This window comes from Aegilops tauschii, chromosome 1 (assembly GCF_002575655.3).
Source record: "Aegilops tauschii subsp. strangulata cultivar AL8/78 chromosome 1, Aet v6.0, whole genome shotgun sequence".
NCBI classification, from domain to species: Eukaryota; Viridiplantae; Streptophyta; class Magnoliopsida; order Poales; family Poaceae; genus Aegilops; species Aegilops tauschii.
The window spans coordinates 210,319,031-210,345,412 of NC_053035.3; the positions used below are offsets into that span (position 1 = coordinate 210,319,031).

At 48.5% G+C, this 26,382-nt stretch overlaps 2 protein-coding genes across 6 annotated transcripts; both read right to left on the bottom strand.

The window, feature by feature from the left end:
• Positions 1-9,603: 9,603 nt before the first annotated feature.
• On the bottom strand, positions 9,604-13,629 carry LOC109737618 (2-oxoadipate dioxygenase/decarboxylase, chloroplastic/amyloplastic). Of its 2 annotated transcripts, XM_020296741.4 has the most exons (7): positions 13,333-13,629; positions 12,069-12,218; positions 11,744-11,956; positions 11,189-11,310; positions 10,797-10,960; positions 10,187-10,341; positions 9,604-9,842 (listed from the first exon to the last, which is right to left on the bottom strand). In XM_020296741.4, exons 1-7 carry the CDS (start codon positions 13,513-13,515, stop codon positions 9,744-9,746), a joined length of 1,086 nt encoding a protein of 361 aa, XP_020152330.1. In that variant the 5' UTR covers positions 13,516-13,629; the 3' UTR covers positions 9,604-9,743. The 2 variants fall into 2 exon arrangements, with proteins under 2 accessions (XP_020152330.1, XP_040257597.1); XM_040401663.2 differs by lacking the exon at positions 10,187-10,341.
• A 2,573-nt stretch (positions 13,630-16,202) lies between these two features.
• On the bottom strand, positions 16,203-25,796 carry LOC109737619 (hypersensitive-induced reaction 1 protein). Of its 4 annotated transcripts, XM_073510867.1 has the most exons (6): positions 21,106-21,993; positions 18,456-21,011; positions 17,620-17,841; positions 17,376-17,496; positions 17,063-17,251; positions 16,203-16,855 (listed from the first exon to the last, which is right to left on the bottom strand). In XM_073510867.1, exons 2-6 carry the CDS (start codon positions 18,588-18,590, stop codon positions 16,494-16,496), a joined length of 1,029 nt encoding a protein of 342 aa, XP_073366968.1. In that variant the 5' UTR covers positions 18,591-21,011; positions 21,106-21,993; the 3' UTR covers positions 16,203-16,493. The 4 variants fall into 4 exon arrangements, with proteins under 4 accessions (XP_073366968.1, XP_020152331.1, XP_020152333.1 ...); XM_020296742.4 differs by lacking the exons at positions 18,456-21,011; positions 21,106-21,993 and adding an exon at positions 25,246-25,796 and having other exon boundaries at positions 17,620-17,837; XM_020296744.4 differs by having other exon boundaries at positions 18,456-21,993.
• Between the last annotated feature and the right edge of the window lie 586 nt (positions 25,797-26,382).

Sequence of the window (26,382 nt, forward strand, 5' to 3'; positions counted from 1 at the left end):
CCTCGAGGGCTCGAATACAAGTGCTCGATCACAGACGAGTCAGCGGAAGCAACAATATCTGAGTACAGACATAAGTTAAACAAGTTTGCCTTAAGAAGGCTAGCACAAACTGGGATACAGATCGAACGAGGCGCAGGCCTCCTGCCTGGGATCCTCCTAACTACTCCTGGTCGTCGTCAGCGGCCTGCACGTAGTAGTAGGCACCTCCAGTGTCGTAGGAGTCGTCGTCGATGGTGGCGTCTGGCTCCTGGACTCCAGCAACTGGTTGCGACAACCAGATAGAAAGGAAAAGGGGAAAAGAGGGAGAGAAGCAACCGTGAGTACTCATCCAAAGTACTCGCAAGCAAGGAGCTACACTACATATGCATGGGTATATGTGTAAAGGGCATATCAGTGGACTGAACTGCAGAATGCCAGAATAAGACGGGATAGCTAGTCCTGTCGAAGACTACGCTTCTGGTCATCTCCATCTTGCAGCATGTAGAAGAGAGTAGATTGAAGTCCTCCAAGTAGCATCGTATAGCATAATCCTACCCGGCGATCCCCTCCTCGTCGCCCTGTTAGAGAGCGATCACCGGGTTGTATCTGGCACTTGGAAGGGTGTATTTTATTAAGTATCCAGTTCTAGTTGTCATAAGGTCAAGGTACAACTCCGGGTCGTCCTTTTACCGAGGGACACGGCTATTCGAATAGATAAACTTCCCTGCAGGGGTGCACCACATAACCCAACACGCTCGATCCCATTTGGCCGGACACACTTTTCTGGGTCATGCCCGGCCTCGTAAGATCAACACGTCGCAGCCCCACCTAGGCTCAACAGAGAGGTCAGCACGCCGGTCTAAACCTATGCGCGCAGGGGTCTGGGCCCATCGCCCTATGCACACCTGCACGTTGCGTACGCGGCCGGAAGCAGACCTAGCCCCCTTAATACAAGCGCGAGCTTACGGTCCAATGCGGCGCGCGCCACTCAGTTGCTGACGTCAAAAGAGCTTCGGCTGATACCACGACGTCGGGATACCCATAACTACTCCCACGTAGATGGTTAGTGCGTACAGAACAAATGGCCAGACTCAGATCAAATACCAAGATCTCGTTAAGCGTGTTAAGTAACCGCGAACGCCGACCAGGGCCAGGCCCACCTCTCTCCTAGGTGGTCTCAACCTGCCCTGTCGCTTCGCCATAAAGTAACAGTCGGGGGCCGTCAGGAACCCAGGCCCACCTCTACCGGGATGGAGCCACCTGTCCTTTCAGCCCCCTCATCAGAATCACTTGCGGGTACTCCTCGAGCCGACCCAACTTTAGTCACCACATGTGTCATGTATATAATGTATATAGTATATACCCGTGATCACCTCCCGAAGTGATCACGGCCCAGTAGTATAGCATGGCAGACGGACAAGAGTGTAGGGCCACTGATGGAACACTAGCATCCTATACTAAGCAGTAGGATAGCAGGTAAGGGTAACAATTGTAGTAACAAAGACAGGCTATGCATCAGGATAGGATTAACCGAAAGCAGTAACATGCTACACTACTCTAATGCAAGCAGTATAGAGAAGAATAGGCGATATCTGGTGATCAAGGGAGGGGGCTTGCCTGGTTGCTCAGACAAGAGAGAGGGGTCGTCGGTGACGTAGTCGACCACAGGGGCATCAGCATCGTCACGGGGTCTACCGAAGAGAAGAGGGGGGGAGAAACAGTAAATACATAGCAAGCAAATGCATAACAGGACAACAGGCAGAGCTAGACGTGTTCTAACGCGGTATGAGGTGATACCCGTGAAGGGGGAAACATCCGGGAAGGTATTCCCGGGGTTTCGCGTTTTCGGACAGATGAACCGGAGGTGAAATGTTACAGGTTCACTATGCTAGGGGCGCGTGACGGACGAACGGGCTGCGTATCTGGATTCGTCTCGTCGTTCTGAGCAACTTTCATGTAGAAAGTATTTTCATCTGAGCTACGGTTTAAAAGATATGATTTTCTAAAGATTTACTAATTTCTGGAATTTAATTAATCATTTAATTTAATTCGAAATTGTATTTACGACATCAGCATGATGTCATGCTGACATCAGCAGTCACCAGGGGTTGACTAAGTCAAACTGACATGTGGGTCTAGTGGGACCCACCTGTCATTCTCTGTTAGGTTAATTAGGGTTTAATTAAACTAATTATGTTTAATTAAATTAATTATCTAATTAGATTAATTTAAATAAGATTAATTAACTTAATTAATGTAGTTAATTAATTAATCAATTCATTTTATTTTTATTTTATTTATTTATTTATTTTTATTAATTAATTTATTATTATCATTATTATTATTATTAATTTATTTTTTATTTTTTTATTTATTATTATAATATATTTTTTGTTCTCAGGGGCGTGGGCCCCGTCTGTCATAGGTAAGGGGGGCATTGGGGCCACTGGTCAGCGACCCAGCGGGTGGCCCCGGGGCGGTGCCACGTAGGCGGGTGCCGGAGAGAGCTCCTACGAGCCTCTCCCGTGGCGGCACTTCGCTGGAGACGGCCAGAAACGTGGCACAGGGGGTCTCCGGGCCTGCGGTTTGGACCTACAGGTGCGGTCCGGCATCGCGCACGCGACGGTAACAACGGCCGGCGCCGAGGACGGCCGGGGCATCGCCGACTTTGAGCGAGGTGGATGGCCAGTGCGGGCAAGGCCGAAGCCAGTGATGCGGGACGCGGGAGGGGGCGGCGCCAGGGGCGCGGGCTTTGCGGGTTTGCGGGCGCCGGAAGCACGAGCTGGCGTGGAGCTGCAGCGCGGGGTGGGGAGCAGCGCAGTACGGCGTGCACGCAGCGGCGGCCGGAGCTGGGCCGCGCGGGCGGGGCGCCGCGGCCGGGCAGGTGGCGGCGGTGGCCGTGGCCTGTGAAGGTCGGCACAGTTCGCGAGCAGGAGGCGGGAGGCAGACGCAGGGTAGGCGAACGCGCAGGCGAGCGCGGCAGTGGGCGTCGGCGGCCGGGGACAGAGAACCAGGGGAGAGAGGGAGGGAGGCCGGAGCTCACGGCGGGGTCGTAGGGTCTTAGGCAGCGGGGCGCGGGGAGGAGGTCGGGGAAGCGGGCGACGAGGTCGGAGACGCGAGGCGGAAGGCGATCCGAGCGGTGACGATGGTCGGCGACGGCGGGGCCTTCGGGCGGGCGACGTGCGAGGAAGAAGGAGGGGTGAGGAGGAGGTCCGGTGACGGGGCGGGGCGGCATCGGGGACGGGCGCCGACGTCGGGGCGCGAGGCGCAGTCGTCGGGGGCGCGAGGCCTGGTCGTCGGGGTGGATCCCCGATCCAGATCGAGGGGGAGTGGCAGGAGTGAGGGGGGATCGTGGGGTAGCGGTTTTAGGGTTTCGGGAGGGGGATATAGGCCAGGGAAGGTGCGGGGTGGGCCGGCTGGGCCGGCCTGGTCGGCTGAGCCGACTGGGCCAAGAGGCCCAGTGGGGGAGGGGGCCTTTTTTTTTCTTTTCTTTTTGATTGTCTTCTGTTTTTTTTGTGTTTTCTTTTATTTATTTTCCTTTACTGTTTTATTTTATTTCTTTAATAATTATAGTTTTATAATAAGTTAAAGCCCACACCTAAATCGGAGTTGTAAAAAGTTTTTAGTGACTAAATAAACTAGTTTAATATTTGTTTATATTTAATAACACTTATATAATTGTTTTTGCTACCGTTTTATTCATCTCATAGTATTTAAACATTTTATAAAGGTGTGGTTTCTCCACCATAATTATCTGTGCAATATTTGGTTCACTCCGAACATTTTTGTTTTAATATTTGAAAACTTTTATTGTTTGCTTGATTTTGAACTTTGAATTTTGATCCGGTTTTGAACTAACGCGAGATTATCAACACTAACAGAGGTGACGTGTCATCACTAGCGTAGGTTTACTGTAGTATAATTATCCGGGCGTCACATCAAGCTCCACCTCGCCTGACAACAATGGGCTCAAGAACGTCTACCTGATTGTGAACGACAGGGCCTTGAGCTCACAAACATCGTGATCGTGAAGCACGTGACCAAGCACAACATGATCATCGAGAAGAGGTGCGAAGTTTGCAAGACTAAGCTCATCAAGCTCAACTCGCACGCCAAGGTGGAGAAGCTCAACGCATGGAACAAGCGGGCATTGCGCTACAAGCTCAACAATGCATGCCGCCTTGCGGCGCAAGCCAGGAATGTGAAGCGCATTGAGCGGAGCAACGATTTATTGATCAGCAAGACCAATGCACGGCGCCTAGCGGCGCAAGCTAGTCAAAAATGTGAAGCGCGTTGATTGATCAACAAGACCAAGACCTTCGCAATGTGGACGAAAGCCTGCCGAGAACACCAAGAAGAATGTCATGTGATCAATAAAGCTCGGCTTGAGCGTCTCTGATGCTATGAAGATCGTGTTGGGAGTCCACCCCCTCTTCGACATGTATTATTTTTGTATGGATGTCATTAGTAAAATATATAACAAGTACGCGTAATTACTAAATATCTATATCTCTACGAATAAAGTTTGAATTGCTTCTACCCGTTCACCGTCAGCATTTTTATAGAAAATCCCTTCTGTTTTCAGGTAATTAACCCGCCATCCACATTTAAATGAGAAAACAAACCGTTTTTACTATTTTACGAAAACATACTCCCTTTTCTGGTAAATAACCCGCACTCCACCATTAAGTGACAAAAAATAAATCATTTTTGCGTTTTAGCGGAAAACCACCTGTCGTTTCTATAATGGAATCCATCTAGAACAAATAATACTTTTTTAAGTACCCCTATATTAATCCCTGACTAATATTAACACCTTATATATGAATTTTGAATAGAAAAATGTATAGAATATGAATATGATGTTATTTTACCTGTTAAATATTTTGAAAATGCTATTTAGACTGCAACATTAATCAATAGCGCATGATCCATCTTTTCTTTTGTACCGACACCGACCCGGATTGCAATGAACACCTTACCAAAACCAAATTGGAGATGAAGAAAAACTGTTGATAACCGTGCATGTACACCTCAGCAAAATCTTGCATAGAAAAATGTTGATTTCTCATCTTATGCCGAGAGAGAGAGAGTCGCCTCGGCAAGACCTATTGGAGTCTTAGTTATGGCTATTGGTTTAGAGCCGTGCAGTATTTTCCTCTCCCGTTGTATCGCACGGGCTCTTTTACTAGTAGAATAACAAAATCAAGATATTGTGCCCAGTGCTATATTACAAGAATGCACATGTACATTCCAAATAAATATATCAATAACTCGGATGTACAACTCGCTTTCAGAAAGGAACATATAAATATATGAACGTCATGAACCGGAAAATACAAATTTGTTCTTATCCAACATGCAACCCTTTGGTTAGAATAAACAGTAGTGGGGCTTAAACCTAGAGGCTAGAGATGGACGTGGGATTCTAAACATTTCTTGTTGCTTTTCTTGCGTGCAAATGATGGAGACAGCATTGCGGAGTTATTTATAGTGGACAAAAGATGATTCCGGATAGCTATGCATGGAACGTACGTACAACCTGGATGGAACTTATCCATCTCACAACCTTTACCTTACAGAATCTATAAGAGACAAATAGAGACCTACGGTAGCATTTCTAAACCTAGGTGCATCTGCTTCAATGCGTGCAAATTCAGAAATAAATAGCAAAAAAATTCAAATATTTTAAACTTTTGGACACCAAAGATGCCTGAACTTCGCTAGGTGCTTGCAGATTTTGGCGGCGAGATGACATCGCAGGAGCTTGGTACAGAAATAACAAAATCGGATCTTACAAATAACACATTTTGGAGTTCCGATTTTGTTTTTCCTCGACGGGGTTCCTGCCGAAGTCATCTCGGCACAAATTTCAAGTACCTAGATAATTCGAGCATTTTGTTCTGAAGAAATTTCGTTTTCGTTCGATTACTGTTCACCCAGGAGTAGATGAGCTAAATCTCAGCTATGAATTAACGCCTACAATGAGGAATATAAGAAAGTAGCAATATTGAAGTGACATAAACATAGAATGAGAGCAAAAGTATAGTTCGTGGCTACTAGATCGTAAGTAAACCTTTTTCAAGATCACGTCATATTTTAAAGTACTTCCATAATCGCTCTATGATTTAGTAATTATTACTCCTTTTATTTTCTCACTGTTAAGAAATATAAATTGCAACTGGAACCAATATCATCTGCTCTGTCTTCATATCGAACCTAAATATGGATCTCCAAAAAATAAGTGACCACTTGTTTAAAAAATAATAATAAGTGACCTAGTAAATGGAACTGATTTTCTCAACAAAAAAATGGAACTGATTCACTTGCTAGGTAAAGCTAAAATTCCACTGGATCGTGCATTCAGATGTGCAATTAGATCAGCAGGCGAGTACCACGAAGTTTCGCAAAAGCATTGCACGGTAACTTTTTCTGAAAGGAAAACTTGGGGTAAAGTGGATGCGACAAACCTGAAACTTCAGCTTTGCAAGTGTCAGCAATCTCGTCTGCTTCACACCTGTACATGCATGATCCGAATGCTTGCACACGTGTATGTGAGTGTGTGACATTCAGCTCATACAAATTCATAATAACTGATGGTGTGTGATATCACCACTGGATTTGGGCCTTGACAACGTGTCATTATGCGCTGGGAATCATCCAGAGACCAGAGTGTACATCTAAAAGCTTGTGGATCGTGACAGAGTGCTGCCATGTATGGATAACGCAGAGACTCTTCAGAGTGTTTAAACAGACAATCTAGTCAAGTTCTTTAAAAGATGGATCAATAATGGACATGTAAAAAGGAAAGGATCATATATATAGAACAACTGGTTGGGGGAGTGGATGTACAAACGCAGCACCTGAGCTTAAATCCTCACCAAGACGAATTTAGGTTTCTATTTATTCTTAAGGACCGGCCTTTCCTGGTATGGTTTATCTAGAGGACCAGACCAGGGAAGCTCTCTCCTCCCCTCCCTCCGCCGCCGTAGGGCTAAGCCCAGGGGCCGATGGCGGTGGCGTGGGATCTCCTTCCTGACTTGCGATGAAGGGGTGGGGCGGGACCTCCTCCGGCAAGGAGGCGCGGCCGTGATCTGGATCATGGCGGCGCGGCGGCTTGCTCCGGGCGGCGGCGTAGTCGTCTGGTGGCAGGCCGGTCGCGGTGGCGTGGAGGACTTGGCTGGGCAGATCGGGCCGGGTGCATGCGGCGATGGCCTCCGCTCATGGCCTGGTCAGGGTGGTCGCCTCACTGCATGCTGCGGATGCCGAGGCGATGGCAGCCGGTGCGGCCCAGGTCGTCCTCGGCTGCACAGCGCGGAGCTGCTCCGGAGGTCCGGCGGCTTCGTTCCCAGTTCCCTTGCGGTACAGGGACGGTGAAGAGCATGCTTGGGATTCATCCTAACGGCTCTTCCGGCATGGCGCAGTGGAGTGGCAGCCCTCCCTCCATGCTCAAGTGGTGGCGCCCTTCGACCGTCAGAATATACTGCAGTGGCAATGCGGCTGTGGATAATCGTCGGATTTGGACGGCCAGATCCGGGACTTTGAAGGTGATCTTGCAGATGCACAGTTGTTTGTTGGAGTCTCGTGCGGCAGATCCGAGTAAAGATCTTGTCTTCAGCAGCTGGCCGAAGCCGATGATGGCGACACCATGGCGCCGTTTCCTTATTGAAGGCGTCATCGAAGTGAAGCTCCCAACTCCTCCCGCTATCTCCAGGGGAAACCCAAGAGCAGCCGATCGGATGACGGCGGCGCCCTTGTGTCGTTCCCTCCTTGGGGGCGTCATTCTTGAAGGTGTGCATTGGCTTGAGGGACCAGTGGACGGCTCCAGCCGTGGAGCGGCGTTCCATGTGACGCACGCGCGTAGGGAGGAGGCGTTGTCTAGCGCTGTGGGGGCGTCAACGGCAGACCTGGCAAGGTCGATGCGTCAGTACCTTCTCTGAAGATGGATCGGTGAAAGACGGCAGCGGCGTCCTCTGAGAGTGTGTGGGACCAGTGTGTGCCCCAGACCCGGTATGAGGCTTGGTTGGGGCCTCCGGCTTTAAATGTTGGGCTTTGGTGCGAGGTCTATGTAGTATTTGGCTTGGACAATCGGCACCCTGCATCAAGTGGATAGAAGTAGCGACAGATGATGGCTTCAGACATACTGATGTATTACTTTGTAAAGTCTTTGTGAATAATTAATAAAATGGCTGCATGCATCGCCAAGATGCAGAGGCCGGGGGTCATCCTCCTTTTAAAAAAAAAATCTATAAAACAACAACTTCTACTTAAAAAGGGGTGAACTATATCATTCTAAGGGCAGCCCCGTTCATGTAACTCCTACTTGTGCAGGGTCTGGGAAAAGGTCTGACCATTTTGGATCTATTGTACACAACTTTTCCCTACATTTCTGTAAAAAGGGGTGAACTATATCTTCCTACCAAAGTAAAAAAATCATGCAAGTCTCAGTGATGCAAAATCTGTGGTAAAAAGGCATATTTGTTTAACCAAGGCATCCTCCATATGTTTGTATTTCAGGTTCTTCTCTCCAGATGCGGAGTGCTGGCAAGGTGGTTCATCTCTGCATGCGAAGCTCAGCTTTGTTAGATTCGAACAAACAAATACTTGTTCCCGCAGGAAATGTGGCTAAAGGGAGAGAGAGGCTGCCACGAAACGCGGAAAGGAGGAGGGCATCCGAGTCTCAAGGGCACATCTATTATATCAAATAAAAATTAAAAGTGGAGTTTTGAGGCCGCTGCTTTTGCTTCTCTTTGTGCCCTTCACTTTGATCCAAGAGTCAAGAGCCAAAAGTTCTGCCAAACAAATGCTCATTTTGGCACTTCTGACTGTTCACTTGTTTGCCTTCTCGCCTTTTGTGCCATTATAGTTGCCTGAATAGTCCACAGAAATGAAAAAACAAACAGAAAACTTTGTTTTTGCCACGTAGCCAAACCGGAGTCTTCGTTGTGAGGCAAACAAGCTGAGTGAGTGGACAGTAGAGAAAGGAAGAAATTCCCCAAGGTGCAACATGAGAGATATCCAGGTCAGTGGAAAAACAAACTTCCCAAGAAATACGGTGTTATATGTTGATCATCTAAGGTATATTTGCATTTGTACATTTTGACTATGCAGCTGACCTCATTATATTTTTTTGACGATGTAGTGTACACATCTGTATTTGTAAGTGGCGGCATAAACGAAAGGGAGCAGATCCACATTCTATCCCAAGTTATCGTCAAAGAAAGCTACTCCCTCCGTCCCATAATATAAGTCGTTTTTCAAGCTATATTAAGCTAGTCTCATCTAGATAGATTTAGAAAATTGTTTAAGAGTTTCAATAGTTGAAGCGTACCTTTCGTGGCAGAGTCAGCAATGAATCTTCTGCAGAAAACAGAGTTCCATCCACCTTTCTCATGCATGCACTTGCCTTGGCCTGCGACAAAAGTTGCAGGAACGCAACTTTCTCAAAAACGTCTTCACAAAGAGTAAATAAGTGAGAACTAGGATGACACAACTTAGAAAAGGAACTGACCATCATGCCATGTTTCACTCCATTAGACTATTTCATGCATTCCCAGATAGTATCAGTTTAGGGTTAATGATACGTACAGATAACTGAATTCGATATATGAGAGAGTAACATCGTTAGGAAATAGTATATCTTTATTAAGCATCTGTTTCCAACCCACTTCAAGCCATACAATGATTACACAACACACGCATTCAACACACTTCCAAGAGGCTCGTTGGCCCGCCTGCAGAATGTTCGATCAAGAGTACGCCGCTTATGCAGATCTTCTGGTAAGCTGATCCTTTGAAGTGCTCTCAAATATCTTGTCTGCGTTGCCCACCTCAAAACCATCGCGCCTGTGGTGTTCCTTGACCTTCAGAAAGTAAGAAAGCAGTATAATTTCACTAGCAGATTAGGGGGGCAACTAAATACTGGCCGAGTAATACTACAGCGTATATATCCTATGCAGGAGAGTGTACTAAGTACTACCATTAATAAATACTCTGATGATAGTATTAAGTAACCTACAACCCTCATTAAAAAGGGAGATGGGACATTATTACTAAGTCGGCACAGGGGAACATAAACATCACAGAAGCAAAGTCGCAGTCATGCTCATCTTGACACTTGGAAGTACATTTTCCAAGTATGGATTATGCACGAAAGAAAACAGACGAGTACGGAATAATCGATACATTCGTGACAAATTGTGCAAACCTCTTCATATTGCAAATCTCTGAACTGTGGAAGTGGCAGCCGTTCAGCAAATTCAATATAGGAACGTGGAATAGATTCAGTGATTCCATCCGCAAAAGTAAATAATGATGAATCAGCTACAGTTGAGCTTTGCTGGAGGAGACCGTCAGGACTCACTGTTGAATTATATAGGGAAAGAACATGTAAATCAGTTTCTATTCAAACCGTGGTACAATAATTAGGTGGACATGTATCCTTCAGCTAATAGCTATTCTAAGAGGTCGAACATAAAAGATGGATAGAAAGTATGTCAAATAAATGCAAACAAACAAGTGATCTTATGTCCATGAAAAGCTATTCTTTGAGATCTAGCTAACAGTTCATCCATATATATAAACACAGAAGGAAGACCTAACAGGAAACCCAAAGTACACTCTTCCCAAGGCCAATGCTACTAAAAACTGTGGTTAGATGTAATGCCCTGGAATAAAATGTGATTCAGATTTTCAATACAAGTAGCTAAGGTATGAAAGAGGAAGCAATTCGTCAAAATTCAACAAATACGTAGCCATGGGCCTCTACCCACTAACTACTGAATAAAATCTGGTTGGTTCAGAAATCAGCAACAGACCTTTCAAAATTCCTCCTTCTGTATTTAACTTGAACCCGTTGTCCTCCACAAATTTGTTGAATTTACTAATACTTCTGATATCTGACTCTAGGCGATGAGTGGAGACTGTGGCATGGTTCAGTGCATAGCCATTAACAAGAGTCCATCCAGCATATTCACTTTCCCTGGTGCCCGAATGGAAAGTATGGAGAGTCAACATGGCTAATGGAATAAAGAAATAAATGTATGAAAGACAGAATCAGGAAACTACTAAGCAAATGGAAAAAAAAGGCAACTCCATTTCTTATGGAAACTGCACAGAATCAGCCATAATACACAAACAGTTTCGTGGTGACCAACATAAGATTTAGCTCCTGGCCTATTGAAGCAGTCAAGAGTATTTACATGAGTACCTAGATAAAACCTGGAAATCAGAATAAGTGGGCTTCTCCCATGTCAGCTCTCCAAATGTACTTGCAAGAACAGCATATTTATTTCCATTAGCTGATGTTTTGATGTATTTCCGTATAATTTCCTGCAGAGAAAAAGTAACAGATAAAATAAAATACAGTTGTATATATGAGTAAAAGATGGGAATAAAGCAGCTCTAGTGGCAGCCATATCAGAGCTCAGTAGTCAAATTCCCTGACAGCCGATGTTAACGTCAGATTTTTCAAACTAAATATCTTAACACTAGTGCCAGTGCATAGAACATTATAACCTACTCATCTCTGAGTATTTACTCTGACAGAACTACAGAAATAACCTAAGAAGAAACGGTTTTCAGAAAGCATTTTTTTTCTATGGTGATATGTTTCAGTAGTCTTCTTCAGCCATACAAAAGTGTTATGAGCTATGTCTGAAATTCCTTTAGCCCTACAAGCATATTATGAACGAACAGTTGTCCATAATACTACTAATATCTTAGACAAACAAACTGAAGGAATTAAGTAATCGCCGAGTATCACCTGGCTCGGAGCACTCAGCTCATCTACAAGAAGTTCAGAAATGAATATCCTTGGCAAAGGTCCATATATACCAGCTCTGGTGTATCCATCATTGTTGGGAGGGGAAAACCATAGCGCTCTTAGTTTTTTCGCTGGGAACCTTAGTTCTTCACGAGACTCGTAACCAAAATCAGTAAAAAATTCAGCAAGTGAGTCTATACCATAACCGTCAACCTGCAGTTATAACAGACGGGAAATGGTCATAACAATAATCAACATCACACAATTGTGCATTATGTAACACGGAGCATGTAGAAAGCCAACTAAATTTTAAGCTAGTACTCACCCCAAATGTTCTGAAAGCAAAGTGATCAAAACAAATGTGGTCCCCGTCGTAAGAATGGACAAAGTCCAGAATCTTTTCGGCAGTTGGATTCCTGCTCAAATAAACTTTTTGCATGTTTGAGAGAACTGACCGGAAAAATAGATCAGAACCCTGAAGTAGAAGAAAGTTAAGACTATTAGTTTGTTTCCCAGGAAATTTGAGAAGTAATCAATCCACAGAAGATGAAACAACAAGTATAAATCAAGTAACATATAGCCAAAACTATTAGAAAGTATGAAAAACGAAGTGATTGAAAGTTTTCCCCATGGCCATTATATGGTATGGGAAAAATATTTTTAAAATAATTAAATATCAATATTTCTATTGTTTGATCACCCTGACGCATATGAAGAACAAAACATTCTTTCGAAGAGGTTTGAATCAACAGAAAACTGATTTTCTTTCAGTGTTGTGCAAAGGGTTCTTCAGAGAGAAACAAAATCATATGGATTTCAATCCTCCAAAATTCATGTGAAAGTCGTTGGAATCAAAGAGGCCCTCATGGAAACGTCCCTTCTTACTTCAAAACTTCCATAAACTAATCCTCATTTTCAAGTTAAAGAATCAAAGAAGGAACAACTGTTTCAAGGCTGATCCAGAATTATGAACCCAATAAAAAATTACATGTGGGGTCCATCCTTGGTGATTATTAAACCCATGGTGTGCCAAAATTTACTTCTACCTTTTGTACAAAGAATTTATAAGCTCTGTCAGCTCTCGTAGGAAGTTTGTGCTGTACAGTTCCATCTTCTATCAATTGGATTCATTTGCTGAAATCTGCCCAACGGTCGCTACAGTTCACAGGTTTATTTGGCCCCGTTGGAAGTCTGCCAAAGTCATGGATAGCAGAGAAACGGGGACACCAGAATTTGAAGTCACACACGATGCACGCTTCACATCTCAGGAGGCCTAGCCTATCATGGATCGTCAGCTGGAAAAAGGCGCTTCCAAATAACTCCGAGGACCGAGGGTATTTCTTTTAGTCCACTTGGTTGAAGGTCCCTGTTTAAGGTATAGTTTGTTTTCCTACTTACGACAACGATTTCTGCAGTCGCTGTGCAGTAGTAACACAGTTATAGAGCGATTTGGGTGTCTCCAGGCTTGGATCAGGGCCTCCCCTCCGACGATGACAAGGTACTATCAACAGGACAGGAGCAGAGCAGGACATGCCCACCATCCCTGACGTTGGCGTAAAACTAAGTTCCACTTCCGGGAGCGTACGTACCTTGGGAAGCGGATCGGAGGCGGGAATGGGTGAGGGCGCGGCGCCGGCGGCCATGGCGACGCTGCGGCGGTGGTGGCGGAGACCGGACGGAGCGAGCGGCACGGCGACCACGGGGGAGCGGCGAGTGCGGAGGAGCGCAACGGCCGCGGGGAATCTCGCGGCGGCGAGGGTCGCGCCGGCCATGAAAGGGTGGGGAGCGAGGCGGAACGGGACGGAACGGAAGCGGACTGGGGCGGGGGTTCACTGGTGTGGCACGACAAGTAATAAGCAGGGAGCGATCAGCAGAGAGAGAAGTCGACAAGTCTGCACCGGAAGCGAGGAAGGACAGATGCTGCCGGCAGCTGGCAGCTGACGTGGCGAGCAGCAGGAGTTGCGGGCGGGTTTCTCCAAGCCAGTCACGAGGCCTATCCGGTTGGGCGAGGGCCCGCTCGGCTCGTCCGAGGTTTCAAGTGGCCCATTTGAGGGATATTCTTGTTGGCCCAGGTCATATTTTAAGTGCGGATTTCATGAGGATTTGGGCTGGGCCCAGGCCATCAGGAAAGCGCGTTAGAAGAAACCGCCTAAGTGGTTGTTTGGATACTAAGAATTAGATGCCAGATTTTGGGAAACGAGTTTTAGGAGGATTTTTAGGAAAACCAATTTTAGTTAGTTTTTCTATTAAGATAAATATATATAGTTCCTTGTTTGGATCAAGACAAATTATAACGTGGTTATGTAGTTCTTCGTTCGGGAAGCAACGAGTTGTATTATGTAAAGATTTCGTTGAGCATCATATTTGAGCTTCTCAACATGCTCTTGTTGGTTACCCGAAAGGCAGGAAGTACTAGTCTACGTATGTATTCGTCCTGCTTGTATTCACCGTGCCAATGACAAGCACCGACGCGGTGCCGTGCAAGCGCTGCGCCGATGGTTTCAGCTATCCAAGCGTCGTGCCAATGTTCTCGACCGGGAGAACCAGCTTGAACAGAAGAGGAGAGTAAAATGGCTCTCCAGCACGTGGTGTCACAGCAGTGGCCATGGACGCTGACGAGGTTCCGCTTCTCGCATTGGGACTCGGGAGCAACATTGCTGTCGTCGATGGTGTCATATCTGTCGCCATGGGCGATAAGGAGGCCGCGGTGCTCCTGTCGAAAACAACACGCGCCTCCTTCGGTGGTGTCGCAGCCGTCGCCATGGACGCGCTGAGGAGGTCGCGCTGCTTCCATCAAGCACAACACACCACAGTCGATGGTGTAGCAGTTGTCGCCATGGCTGTTGAGGAGGTTGTGCTGCTCGCGCGGAGAACACGTCGTCGTCAATGGTGTCATAGTCGTTGTTGTGGCCGCTAAGCAGGTCGTGCTGCTCGCACTGGAACAACACGTCGTCAGCAATAGTTCGCAGCCGTAGCCATGGGCGCCGGGACCAAGACGGTGCCGGCGAGGCTTGCCGTGAGGTACCGCCGGTGGAACTTAGTTGATCACCACAACGAGGACGCCCAGTCCATTGCCATCTACTTGTACGTACGAAACGGGTATATAGAAAAACCACTATTAGTCATTTTCCTAAAAACTCACTTTTTGGGTTTTTAGAAAACTCAGTTTGACTTATCCCGTTTTAGTTGGATAATCCAAACAAGTTTTTAGGTTGTTATAACAGAAATTGCGTTTAAACAAAGTCGGTTCTCCATAAACTGGCTATCCAAACAACCCCTAAAACCAATGGCCAACCTCTCACTCTCCTGATCCTCAAAAAAAAAAAACCTCTCACTCTCTTCTAACTCAAAAAAAAAAAAAAAAAAAAAAAAAACCCTCTCACTCTCCTTCCGGGAGAAGCCATGTCGAAACCGCCACCGCCACCCGCCTCCGAGGCCTCATCCTCTGTCGCCGCGGCCGCTCCTCGTTCCCTTCCTCCAACGCTCCTCCTCCCTCCTTCGTCCAGCGGGAACCGAGGCACGCGCGGCCGCAGTGCCGCGGGGAGCAGGAAGGGCAAGGCGCCGGTCGGTTCGGCGGCCGGCGCGCAGGGAGGGAGACACCAGCACGACCCGCTAGGGGAGGCGGTGAGGTTGGTTGGGAGGGACGTGGACCCGGGGGTCGCCGGCGCTGACATCCTGGAGCTGGCGATGGCCAAGGGGCCCATGTTCTCGTGGCTGAGGTACTGGCCGGAAGAGGGGTATCCCGAGGAGGGTCGACCTTACTGAAGCCCATCCCGGCTGTTAGGTACTACTCCCTCCGTCCCATAATATAAGAGGGTTTTTTACACTAGTGTAAAAAAAAGCTCTTATATTACGAGACGGAGGGAGTAATATATATTGCAATTTTATTACACATCAATGTTGGGGGTCTTTGCCCCTAATCGGTCCAGTCTAGGAGTTGATCATCTCCCGTGCCACTAATTATCATACCGCCAATGACTATCCTGTGCACCTATGTAGTTCAAAATGTGCTTAAGATTACTGCACACAATGTGATCCAATGATTCCTTCAGCGTGAGTTTATCTCCACTCGGTGTCTGAAATGATATGTGATGCGAAATGGATCATGTCTTACCAAATTGGCCAATTTGAATTATAGCCTTGCTAACTCTTTTTGGTTGATGAGATTAAGCTAATGTTCATATCTTAACTGGTAACTGTTCACTTTCCCACCCAAAATAGTGCCGTTTTATTTAAGCTGTGCATGTACTACTCATGTTACATCATTTAGCAGAGCTAAGTCAATGATCCACGAACATCGATGCTTCTGATTACATGTTTTAAATTATTTATTTAGATCTCAGTTTCTTAGTTTGATTCAAACTGCATGTTTTGATTGTGAGTAGTGCTAGTTGACGAAATTCAGCGAGACTAAGATGAGTTATTGTATAATTATCGCTGAAATATACGAAACCAGAGCTTTATATTAAATTTAAAGAATATGTAAAAACATTATTTTCTCAGAAGCCTAAGTATAGCCACATGATAATCATTCAATACATCCATCTTAAGTCCCCATGCTCCATTTATCTACGTACTAGCTGATAGTACACAATAAAATACAAACCGTTTTACAAGCTTTTATAGATACCTCACAAGCCACAAACTCACACAATATTATCACGCGCTTAAAGGACCATTTTCTTATGTCAAACCAGGAGCCTGTAGGAATGACCTCACCAATTCAAATTCTTGTACACATGGGTTCAGTTCAGGCATGATGTGTGGACGCCTGAAGAAATCCATTGCGAATCTGACTGGCAATGTCTGCAACAGCACCTGGGCCATGCGGGAGGAAAACTGCAGAAGATTTGGATGAAGCACCAATCTCTTTCATGGTGTCAAAGTATTGGGTGAGCAGAACCAAGTCCATCACATCCTTGGCGGAAGTCCCGGGCACATTGCCAGAAAAGCCAAGCACACTGTCTCTGAGGCCATCAACTATTGCCTGCCGCTGCCTTGCAATTCCAAGGCCAGAGAGATACTTAGCTTCAGCCTCTCCCTCAGCTCTCTTGATTTGAACGATCTTTTCTGCCTCTGCCTTCTCATTTGCCGCAACACGCATTCTTGCAGCTGAACAGCGTAATACAAAGAAATGGTTATACATATACATCAAACTGCATAGATAAACATTAGGGTTTTAGATTAGCTATATCAACACCCTAATGTGAACTACTCCTAAGGTTTGTTAGCAATACATAAATGGAACACCTGAGTTGATGCTAGATTTTAGCAGTTCATACTCCAAACTAAGCTCTACTCAAGTAGGCAAACGCTTACCGGCATTAATTTCATTCATAGCCTTTTTAACCTTTTCATCTGGCTCTATATCAACAATTAGTGTCTGCACAATCTCATAGCCATAAGCAAACATAGCCTTCTCAAGCTCCTGCTCCACAGATTTTGCTATGTCGTTCTTTTGCTCAAAAACATCATCCAGTTGTAGTTTGGGAATGCTTGCTCTGATAACTGCAAGATCATATACCCTTGTTAAGAATCTCGTGAGAGGATTTTTAGCATTTACATATCCAAAATTTTCTTCGATTCATGAGAATTTCCAGAAATTACTATATTTTAAGAAGATAATCCTTACCATCAAAGACATAAGATTGGATTTGAGATTTTGGGTTGCTCAGCTTATAGTACGCATCATTTGCTTTGTCCTCCATTGCTCGGTATTGAATGGATGCAACAATTGTAACAAAAACATTGTCCTGTAAGATGATGCATAGTGTCAGCAGAAAATAGATCGCATAAATCAATGTGATCTCTACAAGTTTTTGTGATGCATGGGGGTGTTTTGAGTGGATAATTCGAGAAGTGAATTGTAAGAGTACCTTTGTCTTTGTCTCACAGCGAACGTCCATTTGCCTAAGCCTAAGTGTAAGCTTACCACTGACACGGCTTCCGATAATCCATGGCACACAGTGACACCCGGGATCAAGCACATCCTCAAATTTCCCAAATCTTTCCTTGATGGCTACTGTTGACTGGTCCACTTGTACACAGCAGAGCAACTTGCCTATTGCTGCAACTAGTTTGCCCATTCTTATTTCTGTCTTGAAACAATGAAGGTATGAATCAATGTTACAACAGCTTTCAGATTAAAAAAAATCATTCCCAGTCACTTTTTGCAGGCAAATTATGTGTGTGCTGCAGCAGCACTATACAAGAAAATGATGTACATAACTACATATAGGTAATCCTCCTGTATGAAATAGTGAAAGCCATACAAGCTATGACTAACTGGCCAGCAGATTACCGGATCGTTAACTATTTGCTTAATAGGCTAACATATTGCTGGGTTTTTTGTTTGTTTTCATAATAGGCAATCATATTTTCTGAATTATTCTTTGTATATTTTCAAAAATAATAATTGTAATTTGGTTCGGAAAGCTTTGTGGTTTGCCGAAAGCTAACTTCAATATGCCAATATATTGAAAGTTATCTAAGAAAGATGATGTTGTCACCAATTATTGTTGGTGGGCTGATTGCCTCAACATCTTCTTTTTCCTCTCGATTTAGTTTCATCTCAGACGGATTTTTCTTTACACTTGAAGGATCGATAAGTTATTGCATTGTTTGCATTACTAGACAGTAACATAACCTCTTTCCCCCTATAGCAGGATAGGAATATAGAAGAAGTTAAGGGGAGGTAGTATAGCTGACTTACATTAACCTCTCTTTTGATCTTTGAGCACTGGCGCCACAGCCACTGCTGAAGATTTGAGATAACTGGTGAAGATAGTTCGGATTGTTGAAGAGGATATGGGATAACTGGATTTTGTCTTGAATTATCTAGGAGCATGGGGAGTGCTTTTATACACGAGTAGTTGGGTCATATGTATCCAGGTCAACGCCAGCATTTCTTTTTCGGAATCTGCACAGTAGCCTGGGAGAAACTTCTTAGGGCGGGTTTGGATTTTTGTTGTTTGAATCAGTTGCAGCCAACCAAACCCAATACCATGGCTGGTTATGCTAGTCTTGGCTAAATAAGCATTTAATTCTGTTGTCAACGTAGACCTGGCTTTAATGATAGTTGTCGTTCAAAGCTTGGTATCTTAAATGTTGGATTTACAGTCTTGAAAGGAATTTATTTATTTTCTCTCCAGGAAACCTGACTAAAATCTCATACCTCAAGAATTGTGTTCTTAGGATCTCAGGGTCACAAGCGAAATTTTTCTCTTTTTCGAGTACTGAAACTTTCATTTTGGCTGGAGTGTTTAGCAATCTTTCTCTGTCAATTGTAACTGTTGCCTTACAATGGCAACTGCTATGTGTTTCAGTGGATCTTTCGAAAAACTTTGTGTTTGGTGCCAGTTTACTAATACAAGAGTCGACGTGAGTTGATTGAGTAAAATATATATCATGTTACCACTGAAGGCCGGACTTTTGGAGCCGCTGGAAAAGGTAGGAACTTTTTGGAGCCGTTGATCGTTCTTTTCGTGTTTGCCCCTAATTTCTTGTGGAAGTTACGGAAAATCCTCCCCCGGTTGATGTCAAATAACTCGAAAAAAGTAGCCGAGGTATTTGTTGATGGTATGGTAATGGTGAGAGACAGTTGTGGTTTATGTTCGAACTCCGCGTCACCTCCATTATTTTGCTGTCTGTGACAACACAAACATGGCAACTTGGCAAGGGGTAAGGACTGGCGTGCATGACGAATCAAAATTATAATTGTTGACCTGCGATTGGAGCTTTGTATCGTACTACGCGTTTTGCTGGTTTGGCCGTTCAATGGTCGGAAATTCCCCAGCGGCGACCATTCCCCTAGGATCAAATAATGATCCACTAGTGGTTGTCGTGGAGGTGTGGCTTTGATTAGGATCAGGATCAGGATTGTTTCAAAGCTTGCGACCTTAAGTGCTAGAGGCCCAACCTCAATGAAATTTGATTTTATCTCTCTTCGAAACTTGAATATGGAAATGCTACTTGAAGAACAGTATTCCTTCATCTGAAAAGGAATCCTATACTTGGAGTATCTTCAAGGATTGCTAATTTGATTCCCTATATCTATATGTCCGCGGACGCTTCCGTGCAGGAGCCCGCCCCGGCAACCACATGCCTCATGTGCAAAACATCTAATCCGTATAAAGCCATGAAATGTTGATTTCATACATAGTTCATACAAACTAATACTCCCTCCTTCTCAAAATTTTGGTGCAACATCCGTATCTACACAAATCTAAGACAAAAAATTTGGAACGGGGCACAACAACACAACTACAACACGGAAAAACCTGCCCAAATCCGAAACACCTCGCCGCGTCTTGATCGACGCCGAACACCTCCAAAGAACAGCAACTCCAGCTTCCTTTGGATTCATCCGCGACGACCCTACATAGCGCCGGAGGTGAGCGGTCAGGGCCACGACAAACACCGGAGGAGCACGAACAGGAAACTCAGTCTCCTCGCACGATGCTCCCAACAGAGAAACGACGTCGCCAACGCCACCATCATGCCGCTCCAGAGGACCAAGGTTTTCGCCCGAAGACAACTGCCAACACCAAGCACGAAGGAGATGGCGACACACTCGACGTCGCCTCCAGAGAGGGGAACGACACCCGCGGGTGCCATCGACGCCGGCCGGCCAAAACCGGACAGGATTTTCATCCGTAATGTTGCGCATCCCCACTCCGACGAGGTACCGGGCAGCACCGTTCCTGAAGCCTCGCACCGCCGTCATCGTAGCAGATCCACGGAAGCCGCGTAGCCGTGGTCCAACACCACCCGCACTGCCGAGAGAGCCAACCAGAAGTGTTCCTCGCCAGGATCCGACAAAAGCCCTCGCCTTGTCCCCGCTGTGCCTCCAACCGAACCGCGAGCCCCCGCGCCGCCAGCGAGAAGAACGCCGCGCCAGACCACGCCCGCGCCTAGCACGCGCTCCGCCACGCCGCTCGCGCCAAGACCGAACACCCCAGCCTCTGCGCCGCCCTCCAGACGCAACTCCCCCGCGCGAAGGAGGTGCGTCGGGGCGCGCCACCCCAGCCCGCGCGCGCGTCGCGACCGACCAGCACGCCGCGCTGCCCTGCTCCATCTCCAGCCTGCGCGCCCCCACTGGCCACGACGCGCCAGCCTCCGAGCACCGCCGCCAGATCGAGGAAGAAGCCCCCCGCGGCCCCTACTCCAGGCGAGCGCGAGCAGATCCCGCCGCCACCGGCACCGCGCGGGCTTTGCCCGGCGGCGGCGGCGGGGAGGGAAGGGAGAGGGGGAATCGAGGGGCCGGCGGCTAGGGTTGCGCACCCGGGTCGCCCGCGGGGGACGGGGGGAGTTGATGGTTAGAAAACGAGCTACATTCGAAAAGAAGATTGCAAATTACGTACTACACTACTACTACTCGTCGGAGTAGAGATTGATGACCCCCTTGTCGGAGTCGCCGGCCTCGTGGTCGTTGGCGGTGGGGGGAATCGAGGGCATCTCATTGTTGTCAGCGTCATCCGCGAAGAACTCCTCCCGCTCAACGTTGCGGAGGCGGAAGCGGCCACGGTTCGCCGCCACACCTCCTCGAACTCGAGGACTCAAGAATAGTGCGGTTCTCCGCGAAGAGGGTGTTGTCACGGACGAGCTCGACGAAGGAGGCAGCGCCCTTGCGTTCGGCCTCGAACTGCGCCTCCGTTGCGAGGTGCTCTGCCTCCTCGGCTTAGGCGAGGAGGAACTGCTCCTCTGCCTCCTTCGTCGAGAGGAGGCGAATTTTGTCGCCCCCGCAGGCCACGGTGTCCACCGCCTCAAACCCGGCGACATGATCAATCCCCACCTCATCCATGCTCGCCACCTCCTCCTCCTCCGACTGCTATGTCGCTTTCGTGCTTGATCCTTACCTTCTGTGTTTCGCTGTTTGATCTTAGTTAACTCCTCTCTTGCTTTGCACACAGTTCTACTTTGTAGTTTGCCACGGTGGAGCCACTGTGATCGGAGGAGTCCTCAGCAGCTCCTTCGCTGAAGAGATGAAGGGCAAGGCGATGAAAGTGCTAGGGTATGCGCTCGGCTCGGCCAGTGTATCACAGTGTCGATAGTTAGCTTCCTTTGATGCCCTTTCGCTTGGCGCTGGGATGATTGAAGATGGTGGTGATGTTAGCATCGTCTGTTTCTCTTTGTTATCAAAGTTGCCAAGACATTGTTGAATGGCTTATAATTTGTTTATGATGCAATATCGATGAAGTGGATTGGTGCAACATGCAACATTGGTGCAACAAACACAAAGCTCACAACAACAATGGTCCTTCAGAAAATTAGAATGGCCTCCGCCGCGAGCTTAGCCCATCGCACTGACGCGAGCATCTTTTAGTATGTGACCTTCTCGTGGACCACGCCGGACGGCAAGATCGGAGCAGACGAGGATCCAATGCCGGCGTGGACGGAGTGGAAAAGGAGGAAATGAGGGCGGGTAGGGTTTGGCACTCACCGTCCGGCTTTAATAGTTGAGGCTTGGCTCCATGGGAGTGCGATGAATGTGGGCACCAAATAGGTGGCCTCCCTGGCGAACCAATGGGTTTTCCCATAGGTTTCGCCTGTCATTCTAACGTGACTGATGCATTCAGGTGGCCAAAATTGCGTATCTCCCCCCTCCCCCCTCCACACATACATATGAGTTAAAAATGAGTTGCATCGGACAACCCAAACATATGAGTTTGGATGACAATTTTCTGTCTGACGAAATGTAAAGTCTGATTAGAGGACAAGATGGTATGCAAAAATGTGTTCCGCCGGTATTTATTCTTTAAGGCCAACTCCATCGCGTGACCCATCCGTGACCCATCTGGTCCGAATTTATCCGTTTGGGGTAAAATACGACCCAACGGTAATACCCAAACGTGGCCCAACCCCAAACCTGGAGCAAACTTGGTCCAAGAATGCTTCCGAACGGACAGAAAACGGACACTCTCCTCGCCCATCTCGTCCGCTCCTGTCCGCCCATGCCTTCCCTCTGGCCCACAAATCAGTGAGACCGAGAGGCTGGACGGGACCCGCGGCCGCCGGGGCACAGGCTGGGCGTGGCGCGCGGCCGCCGGGGCGTGCGGCGCCGGCCACCGGGGCGCGGGCTGGGCGTGGCGCGCGGCCGCCGGGGCATGTGGCCCCGCCGCCCCACTGCTCGCCAGCCCCGCCGCTTGCCACCGCGCTGCTCGCCAGGCCCGCCACGCTGCTCCCCGCGCGCCCGCTGCGCTGCTCGCTGTGCTCCCGCGCGCCCGTCGTGCTGCCCGCTCTGCTCCGCCCTCCGCGCGCGGCTCCGCCGATGCTCGGGCGCGCCCCCGCCGCTGCGCCGCGCGCGCTCCGCCGCCCGCCCCCGCCGCACGGGGCGGCGCGTGCTCCCGGGGCCGCGGCGGCGAGGCAGAGGAAAGGGCGGGCGCGGCTCGGCGCGGCCTGGGGCGAGGCTGGGGCGCGTGCGCGGGGCAACGCGAGCTCAGGGCGGGGCACGCACGGCAGGGCGGCGGGGAGCTCGTGGCGAGGCGGGGGTTCGCGCGGGGCGGCATGGCGAGCTCGGGGCGAGGCGGCATGGCGAGCTTGCGGCGGGGCTCCGGGGTGTGCGCGGGGCGCATGGAGAGCTCGGGGCGAGGCGGGGCGGACAGTTTGGGGTCCCAGAGGCCTTCTGCGCGTTGGGTGCAGATGCCCCATACGTCTGTTCGCCCTTCGGATATCCGCTAAATCGCACCCAAACGGACAAAAGCGGACATCCGGATGGGGTCTTGCGGTGGAGTTGACGTAACTTTATCATTGGACGGGAGAGTGTTCAGCGTTCCTTGTCTGCCATTAATAAGTGTGTCATAAAATATAAGAGTCCGATTGAGTTTCCTCGGTCAAGCTCTTTTTAAGATAGCGACAACAACCGTGGAGCTGCATTCTTCTTCTTTTCCTCTCCTTATTTGCTCGTTAATTTCTTGTGAAAGGTACTGAAAGTTGTTTCCGTTTTCTGAAACACGCGTCAAATGTTTGTCATTTGTATTATAAGAGGGGGGATGGGATAGTCTCTGTGGGTTGAGATAGTTGGCCATGGCAAAAGAAAGTATGGTTGACGTTCGAACTAAAAGTAAAAGCCATGATATTCGCTGTCACCGTGTAAACGACAGATCCTTGCGCATATCCGTGCGCGAAGAATTTTCGTATGGTGTGGAACACAACAATGGTAGCGACGGATAAGAACCGACGACGTCGCCATGGGCAAGCAATCGTTGCCCTATGTGCTGCACGTGTTTTCCTGTTAGAACAACTCCAAAGCGCCGACCTAAAGTGTCCGCGGGTGTCTGTTCGGATCGAAACGGACACAAAAATCGGCCCAATGCGACGACCTACAGAGACATGTCTCCGCTTTTTGTCCGCCGCATGACTCATTTCAGGCTCAAATTTGGGCCGCGTTTGTGTCAGCACGGACACGAAACGGACATGCATAACGCCTGCCTAGCCTTTCCCCTGGCCCGCCAATCGGCGGCACGGCCACCCCCATTTCCCTCTCTTTCCCAAAAAAAACTCCCGCTCGCTCGCGCTCCTGGCAGCTCGCCATGAACGACATGCCAACCCTCGACGCCGTCGCCGGCCTCGCCTCCGCCAAAGGCAAGCGCCGCGGCTCCCGAGAAAGAGGCCTTCGTTCGAAAAGATGCAGGCTGACATGCTCAAGTTCGATGACGAGTGATCTATGATGGAGAGCGCCATCTTTTTTTTGTATGCCGACAAGTGTGCTGGCATGACCACGCCCGAGGTGGCGTGGTTGAACTCCTGCCCCTTTTTATGTACCGGCATGTGTGTCGGCTGCTGGCAAGTTTTTTTGAAGGCTCGCATGTATGTCGGCCGCTGGCATGGGGCCGGCATGAACTCTGGGCGATGGCATGGCTGATAGCATGATCTATGGTTGCGGTCCTTTTTTAAATTCATATTGTTTTTTACGCGGACAAGAATTGGGTCAGACGGTTGGCGCACAACCAACCCAAACGCAGAAGGAGGCGGACGAGCCGATCCAAATAAACAAAAAACAAACAAAACGCGCGTTCGTTTGGGTCAGCGTGTTGGAGTTGCTCTTAGGTCCAAGTCCAATGGGTAATTGCTGGACCCACGAGAAAGTAGCGGTGGATGCGTCGTTCCTCGCCTTTTCACCTCGGTAGCTGTTCAGCTGCCATTTTCCTTGGTTGATATTAATTGTTGAAGGATGGATACCTCGGCGGCGAGACACCCTGTTGCTAGTGAGTATCAACTGCTCCGGAGGCCCAGGTGCTCCCGTGATATGGGCTCCTGGCCGTTGGATCTCAAATCGGACGACAATTGGGAACTGCTGGGTTTGCTAGACCTATGCGTAATTTTTAGACTCCTAGAGGGCTTTTTGCGAAATATTTCAGAGCTCGTGGGAGCCGTTGGATCTCAGATCCAAGGAGCCCGTATCACCGATCTAACGGTTCCCAGGAGTCTATCACCGTAGCACCTGATGCGCCAGAGCACCGGATACAGTTCAACTAAACAAAACTAAAAACTAGGCCACGTACCAGATGACGACCTTGTAGGCATGGCCTCCGAGGCCACTGGCACCTCATTCACCGTGTACGCCCGATGTCCGAGTTGTCGTTGTCGTCGCACCAATGGCGGAAGGGCCGCCAGGCAACGCGCTCCTGCTTGAGACACTCGGGCGCCTCCGCCACTTGGAGGCGGTGGCGCGCTCAGACTCCGCCAACCCCACTTGCAGGAGCTAGGTGTTGAGTCGTCGCTGGCGGCAGGCGTCCAACTCGACGATTGTCTTAGCCAGGTCGAGGGCCCAAACATCCGCGAGCGCGAAGTATGCGAGGACCCAGGCCGGCTCCACCTGGATCATGGCGAACGCCGCTATGCCTAGTGCTGCCTCGGGTAGGCATTTGTTGGCCGTTGAGGAGGATGTGCCGCCGGCTCCGACGCCTTGGAAGTAGTACTCCACGCGCAAACATGGGTTGGACGGCTCCTCCTTCTTGATGGCGACCGGAGGCCACGGGTTGTCTGGCTGGTGACGAGGTGGGAAGGATGGCTTCCACATCACACAGCGTTTGATCTGGATGTTGCGGCTGCGCGGTCGGGAGGGCGGCTCCTCCTTCACGCATCCTCCAATTTGGATATCGTGATTGCGCAAAGGAGACAGCGGCACCGGACGGTGGTCGATCAACGACCGCCACAACGTGATCTCCATGTGTCGCGCGATCCGTCATTCATCGCGGCCACGACGGCGAGCAGGGGTGGCTTTTGCTCCTCGTCATCCGAGGAGATCGGATCCACCTTGACGGCAGACAGAGCTATGGACGATGACGGCCCTGGAGACCGTGGGTGGCAGAGCCAGCTGGATCGAGAGACACATTGCGGCGATGGGTGGTGGAAGTGTGGTAGTGTGCAGTGGCTTTGGGGAAGGAGGAGCGGGGAGGATAGGATTTGCGTCGGAGGCATGCTGGCTTTAATAGCCGATCTCCCCTCGATTTGGGGCCAGTTTGTGGGACTTCGTACATCCAAACCGGCTCAGATGAATTTGGTGAGCCACGTTGGATAGGTAAAAGGGTCTTCTCTGAAGATTTACAGGCGTTTAGGTGGTCTATGTTGAAGATTCCCTAAGGGCACTCCAACACGGATGTCGGAACTTTCCCTATACGTTAGGACTGGACGGTTCG

Excerpts from the sequence above, each read along its gene's own strand:
- LOC109737619 (XM_020296742.4), bottom strand. The coding sequence starts at position 25,519 with ATGTTTGGGCCCTCGACCTGGCTAAGACAATCGTCGAGTTGGACGCCT. Across the intron at positions 17,497-17,619 it reads GCTGTGAGACAAAGACAAAG|GACAATGTTTTTGTTACAAT; the intron begins GTACTCTTACAA and ends ATCATCTTACAG. Across the intron at positions 16,856-17,062 it reads TATGAATGAAATTAATGCCG|CTGCAAGAATGCGTGTTGCG; the intron begins GTAAGCGTTTGC and ends TACGCTGTTCAG.
- LOC109737618 (XM_020296741.4), bottom strand. The coding sequence starts at position 13,515 with ATGGCCGGCGCGACCCTCGCCGCCGCGAGATTCCCCGCGGCCGTTGCG. Across the intron at positions 11,957-12,068 it reads TTGCTTTCAGAACATTTGGG|GTTGACGGTTATGGTATAGA; the intron begins GTGAGTACTAGC and ends TTATAACTGCAG. Across the intron at positions 11,311-11,743 it reads AGCTGAGTGCTCCGAGCCAG|GAAATTATACGGAAATACAT; the intron begins GTGATACTCGGC and ends TTTTCTCTGCAG.